The 7181-nt window shown below is 42.1% G+C and overlaps 1 protein-coding gene across 1 annotated transcript; it reads left to right on the forward strand.

The window, feature by feature from the left end:
* The first annotated feature begins 471 nt into the window (after nucleotides 1-471).
* On the forward strand, nucleotides 472-1523 carry LOC147881805 (uncharacterized). The gene has a single exon (XM_087401936.1). It carries the CDS (start codon nucleotides 553-555, stop codon nucleotides 1123-1125), a length of 573 nt encoding a protein of 190 aa, XP_087258062.1. The 5' UTR covers nucleotides 472-552; the 3' UTR covers nucleotides 1126-1523.
* Nucleotides 1524-7181: the final 5658 nt, after the last annotated feature.

A 7181-nucleotide genomic window follows, 5' to 3' on the forward strand; every position in this document is an offset into this window, starting at 1 on the left:
GATATAAAACCATCATATATTATTGTTCACGACAAAATTTGAAGGCCTTATCATCTACAAAAAAGTGGCAAGAATATTCATAACTTTGTTGCCACACCCAAAAAGATACCATATCCACATGGTGAGAAATTTGACACATGGTAGCGAATTCTCTTTTTTACCATGCCCGTAGGGCTTTTCGAGTGCTGAAATCGTAGCAGGCCCCACATCTTTAGAAGTGCAACCCCATGAAGATTTTCTTTTCTCGCTCTCCTTCTCGTGCCAATGAGGAGCTTTGGCACTACAAGGATGAGGCAGAATGCTAAAATTTCAAGAGGTTGGCCTAGAGTTGCTCAGCGAGCCAAGCGTGCACTGTTGGCCCAGGGGGTTGTGAGACTAGTGTGGAGGTGTGAGACTTGCCTACTAGTGGGGCTAGGATATGAAGACCTTTGGAGGCTTCTGATGCTGATGTTTGACGACTTAAGCCTTCCATGTATATTACATTGGGTACAAGACTTTAGGGTTTAGGGTTTATGGAAGATGAACCACCTCTGATCCGTTCCGGTTCCCAGAATGGAGGCCGTCTCACAGCCTGCCGACGACGCGTCTCCTGCTTCTGCAAACGATTCGAGCAGTCGCGAAAAGCCCGATCAGGAGAGGACTGACTCTGGAATTGAATCTGACGAGGGGCTTTTTCGAAGTGGCGAGGATCAGGCAGAAATTCCTCAGGAGGATCAGAATGGAGAGGAAGAGGAGGGCGAATGTGGGTTTTGCTTATTTATGAAGAGTGGTCCATGTAGGGATAGTTTCATCAAATGGGAGGAGTGTGTAGAAGAAGGCGAAAAGGCTAAGGAGGATATCGTTGAAAAATGCCATCAGATTACATTCCTTCTCAAGGAATGTATGGAAAGCAATTCTGATTACTACGAACCTATCCTCCAGGCAGAAAAAGAAATGATGGAAGAGGCGACTTCAGTGCAAGACGCGGTTACGAGCACTGATACGGGAGCGCCCGACGAAGCTAATGGATTGCCTTCTTCTGAACGGAACCTGGAGAATTTAGAAGCCCAGGATGAAGGAAGCTTGCCGAAGCAGCCGACTTTAGAAGCGCTTGCCGAAGGAGCCGACAGAGCTCCAAAACCCTGAGAAAGTGTTCGAGCCTTCTCAACAATGTTAGGTTTTTCATGGATTGCAATCCATACCTTTAAACGCTTGGAGTTTAAGGCCGGCCTGTCTTTCATTGAAGCAGCTGCGGTCTAAGAGCAAGTGTTATTTTGCGGTTTCACAGATTCTCTTGTACCTTTGTAGAGTTGCGAGAATTGTGAGATGCGCCCACGAACCTTCATTCAGCACTGCAAATGCCCTTACACGTCCTTGGACATGAGCAATTTTCATGGCATGGGCTAATAATGGCTCCGGTGTCTATTCTGGCTTCGGCCCGTTTTTTGACATTTTTACCTGACGGGGCATGATTTGAATTGTTACATTTCTCTTCCTGAATCTTAGAAACTCTTGACATTATTACCTCTTGCTGCATTTTGTTGATGGCAACCCTCCAGCTTGATGATATGAATCTTGTGGCTGCTTGCTCTGCATGCATTCTGAATCTATTATCAAGGCTTCTTTCCTGAATCTGTGAGAGAGAGAGAGAAGCGAGAGAGAGAGAGAGAGAGAGGGAGAGAGAGAGAGAGAGAGATGAATTTGTCGATGGAATTTTACAGAGTATCCGTGTCCAAATTCCATAGTAGTGTTCTAAAACAGGCTTTCCTTTTACGACAGATTTGTTGAGTAAGCTCAAATATGTTGAATAAGACTATCTCTAGTACACAAACTGATCCTGACTTTTGAGATACTACCTGTATATTTTACTTAACGCACATCCATCCATTACAGATTGTAATGTAATGGTCAGGTCAGTTTTCCTGGTGGATATCCCTTCTATGGTCATGTCTCTTTGTATTATGGCATGTATTTTGAACTCTTGTGCAGAGTTTGTTCTATTGAAGCTCGTCCAAGAGACTAACAATGCAGTTGGATCAAATATTTATCTGTATCAGTAACTTTGTTTGATTCAAAGTGATTGCAGAGAATTGCAAGTTGTCACATTCCACGTTGGGAGGACAATATGAGACACTCCTGCTAGCTTGGCATTTGGAGGACCAGTTGGAACTGTACATGCTAGTTCTGATTGGAAAGCTAATGAGTCTTTGACCCTGCAGTCAATCAAGAACAATTCATTACATGCATATAAAGGGTTTTGGCAGGGGAATCGCTCCCTCTCGTAGATGAAATCTAGTGGGAGACGGATGAATCTTTAATGAAAACATGAAAGTCCATTACAGATACATACAAAGGGTTTTGGGGGCAAGATAGGCGTAGTGTCTCCCTCTTGTAGAGTAACTCTCTTGAGATACAAATAGCAATGATTTATTGAAACTTTAATAGTGTTAAACTAGGTTGCGGTAGCTAGCCTTTCCACCTTGAGCACGCAACTAATAACTTAAAATTGAACTTGAATCTTAGCATTTTATTAAATTCTTAAAGGAACCAAGAGAATAAGTAAACATGTAGACATGAGACACAACACAAGGTCCTTAAGCACTTGATCCTCCCTACAAATGTCTAAGGTGGTGATTTATTATTGACTTGGGAGTTTGTACGTTTTGGGAATTGAAGCCTAACAAATGCATGAATAAGGAGATGCTCACAAAAGTTTAGAACTGATCCTCATTGGAGTCTATACAATATTATTACATGGATTAGAATCATATGAGTAAAGGTATAGATATATTTCGATCTTGGATCTAGCATGGATTTCGTTGCTATCTTGCATTGAGGACATGCATCAAAAGAGAGGAATGTTACAAGAATTCAGATTGAAAACAAGCAATTTTGCTTGGACAAGCAATTGAAGATATTTGAATGATAATGCAGAATATATAATTATTATAACCACATGTGGGTGGAAAGGCAGCACGCTTTCTTTTCCAAAGAGTTATAATCCGAGGGAATGGGTCCTTTCTTGTGCACTGTATTATGCAATGTTGCATGCAACTCATTAAGCATCTCTGCTTGCAACTATCTTCTTCTTTTATTACCTTTAGAAAGGAGACTAGCCCTTAAGCTATGGCAAAACCACCACATCCCCCTAAAATTCGTTTTGAAAAACTCCTCCTACCATGTCCAATTCATTGTTGAAACCCATCTGAAATTTCCTGCAATTCGATCAATGCATCATTTCTGCCTAAACTCTTCTAGTAACCCCTCTAAATCCTGATTGTCCATGCCATTGACATTTCGAAGAAGCTCAGCGCCTAGATACTTAATTAACGGTTTGGGAAGCTCCTCACCCAACCAATTACAAACCAGGTTGTACTCACTAGCATTTTAATATGAGCATCCAGAAGCGCAGGTATTCCTTTGTTTGTATTCCGCATCTAGTCAAACATCAACACATCATATACTGATGTACTGTAGGCAACCCACTCGTACCCATCCACCCAAGAGACTCTTGCATGCCAAATTTTATTCAAAAAGTTCATTATGCTTGATCAAGAAGAAAATTTACATAGTTTTTCAAGCTGCAAGAAGGTGCTAGTGGTCGTCCTAAGCCAAGGTGCAAGAAGGTGCCGGTCGCCGTCCTAAGCTTTCTCCAGTAAGGTCTACATGACCATCGTGGCGAACTTGGAAGAAACTCCGACGGCGGCCAAATGATCACTACCACAAGGTGCTACCATATGTGAAGCTCAGAAGTGTATTGGCTTGGCAAACAACTCTCTGTGCTTGATGAGTTTCAGCACGCAAATTAGGACGTTCTCAAGCCTTGTATCGGTATTGAGGACTGCAGCAGCAAGCAAAGGCCTCCTCGGGAGACAAGGACTAATATGTCTTGTAAACCAGTAGCAATGGACAAACTTAGCGGTCCAATCTCCTTGGGCATGTCTGAGAAGTCGTAGCATAGGCTACGAACACAGTCCTTTCGGATATCGTAGTATTCTGCAAACAAAAAAGTAGTGTTAGCTCACAAATTCACAGAATAGTAAGACTAGCACAATACAGTTAAGGAGATAATTCTCCAATAGTAAGACTAGTACAGTACAATTAAGGAGATGATTCTCCATGAATCAACTTTGCCAGGACACAGTTCGCAAGCACTCAATATCGGTATGACCCTGAATTTGCCTATGTGATGTGGTCGCCTTGACTAAATACTCAAGATCATCCTTTAAGTATCTATTGTCCATTATAAGTTCTATTACGTTCAGACAATTTCATTGGACGTTAAACATGAATGGTAGAATTCTACTTTAGACCGGTATATCCTTTGTACCTTGCGAGACTAGCACAGGGCATAGTTCCAACGTCCCACGAAACGTCAACGTACATTTTGTTCCCTAGAAGAGACATGACAGAATCATATATTATGTTGCACGCTCGATATGCAGCCGCACACATCACACCACCTTCCATTTCACACTTGCTAATGTTGATCTTATAGATGGCGTATTGTTTCTTGATTCTACTATAGGCACTCTCATCTATAAGACCCATTTGTCACGTGTAGTCAACGTAATATTTGTACTAAATATCGGATTGAGTGAGGCCAAACCTTCATCCCATTGATTTCAGAGGGGTACAAACAGAATAAGAAACTCAATCATTGCGAGGAAGCATGTCTTTTAGCCCGTGTTTCTCTCACTCTCAATTCACACATCCAAAAATCACAAAGCAATTCACACATCCAAAATAAAGGGCAATTCACACCATTAGATCTTTTAAAGATCAACATATATTCTTATGACACATGTATCAAGGAGCGCTTAGCAAACGAAAACTTCCCTCTAGGCTGCCTATCATAAAAAGTGGAGTCGAGAGCTTGATTTCAAAAACCTTCAAGAAGATTATCGTTGTGCATTACATGCCAACTCTTCTTTCTTCTTAAGAAAATAACTTCTTACTATTCTTTAAGGAGAGGTTTCAAATAAAAGAAGTTGAGCTATGCCACGGGGATGAAATCTGTGGTTCAAGAGCTTTGGGGGAGCTTTGGAGAGGTTCGAAAGCTACGATACCATGCACCCATGTGGCAGAAGGTAGAGCAAGTGTGGCACTCAGTGGTCAAAGACAACGATGCTGCAGCGGACTATAGACAGAGGGGTGGACGATAGATTCCAGAGCACAGGCAAGAATGTGTGTGTGTGTGTGTGTGTGGGTGGGTGGGTGGGTGGGTGGGTGGGTGTGTGTGTGTGTGTGTATGTGTGTGTGTGGGTGTGGATGTGTGAGATTTTACAACACCCCTTTGCATAGTGAAAAGACAAAAGAGCGAAGTTAGATAATGAAATAGGACTAATTGCATTAACAAAAAAGTTTGTACAAGTCAGTGAATCCCTGTTTATAAAGGAAACTAGCAGTGGGCCCTTTTGTAGAAATGATTTTTGCAGAAACTGTATAGAAGTTGAGCTTGGATAAGTCCTAGCAAGCATCACGAGGGGAGTCTGCCTACCTACCACCATCCAACAAGAAAACATGGTGAGAACCAGCTTAACTTTGGTTGGGAAGACAGGTGTCATAAACACCCCTCCCTTGTTATTGGGGTCGCAATAAAGTAGAAGCTTAACCACAAACTTAAATAGCTCGATGATGGATTATAATTGGAAAAAATGGAGTGGGGTGAACCATCATGAGGTAGTGGGGTACATCAACTTGATAAAAAAAGAGGGGGGGAGGAAAGGGGGGGAGGTGTAAATAAAATTAGGCGTAATAAGAATATAGCGGGAGGAGTTTTAAATGAGGGAGATTTAATTGAAAAATTTAAGGAAAAAAATTTAAGGAGAAAGAAATAAAGGGAAAACCTAAGGGGAGAAATAAGGGTGAGATCAAGGAAAAAAGGGAAAGGAGATAAAGTAAAGGGTTAAGGTTTAGAAGAGAACAAAGTTAAAATTAAAATTAAAATTAAGAAGTAGGTAGGTGGGGGGGGGGGATGGGGACAAAGAGTATAAAAATAAAAAGCACGAATGAGACGTGTAAAAGGGGAAGAAAAGGGACCTGAGAATCCATGGAATGATAGAAATCACGAAGCTAGTGAAAGGGCACGATAGCCGAGGTATAGAGACTCGAGATACGAGCAAGAAAGCTGTTCGCACAAGTTAAGGAGCACGGGAGTCAATGCATTGATGGCAGGCTGAGCCCACAATTTGGAGGATGGACCCGAGGGAGCCAGAGGCGTAGTCACTGCAAGTGAAGAAGTGATGGAGCACAGAGCACGGAGAGCGACAGTGGGCGGTGAAGACTGCGGGTGCAGAGGGGGTTTTGGGTGGAGGGTAGTAGCTCCTTAAATAGGTGTGAGGTTAGGGAGTCAAGGGAATGTAATAAAGGGCTAGGGAGTCAAGCGTGGGTGCCTCAGAGCAGCAGGTGCACAGCAAGGGGTCATAATACTGGTGGCAATGAATGGAGGGAGTGCAGGGGGGTCATGTAGTCGGGAGTAACATGGGAGTGAGAAGTAAGAATGTCAAGGGTCAGTCAGTTAGGGGAGTGGTAGTTTATTGGGTTTCGTAAAGGAGTACTTTGGGGGTTGGGGTGGGGGAAATTTTAAGTAAAAACTTAGAGGAAAATAGGAGGGGAGATTGGGGGGAGGGGGGGGGGATTTGATATTAGGAAAAACTAAGTTAGGAAAATTTTAAAAATAAAAGGAAAGAAAATAAAGAGGGGAAAAAGGGGTTAAATTGGGAAAAAAAAGGGGGGGGATCAAAAAGGAAGTAAGAGGTGAACGAAAATAATATGAAAATTTAATATGAAAGAAGGAAAGAATAAATTAAGGGAAAATAGGGGAAAGAAAATAGGAAAAAAAAAGAAGGCTTGTAAGGAAAATACAGAGAAGTAAATAAAGAAGAAAATGAGGGAACATTTGAGAAGGAAAATGTGAGGGAAATGAATGGAGAGTGGGTGAAAAGAGGGAAATACTAGGGAGAGAAATTGAAAGAGGGGTTTGGGGGAGGGGGGGGGTTGTCGAGGGGAGATCTAATGAGCAAGTGACCAAACCAATGGAGGAAGGGATAGTAAGTGTGTGTGTGTGTGTGTGTGTGTGTGTGTAAGATTTGACAACACCCCTTTGCATAGTGAAAAGACAAAAGAGCGAAGCTAGACAATGGAATAGGACTAATTATATTGAAGGAAAAGTTTGTACGTGAATGAATCCCTGTTTATAA

The sequence above is a fragment of the Dipteris shenzhenensis genome, chromosome 30 (assembly GCF_047967505.1).
Source record: "Dipteris shenzhenensis isolate YYH24624 ecotype China chromosome 30, Dip_SZ_1.0, whole genome shotgun sequence".
NCBI lineage: Eukaryota > Viridiplantae > Streptophyta > Polypodiopsida > Gleicheniales > Dipteridaceae > Dipteris > Dipteris shenzhenensis.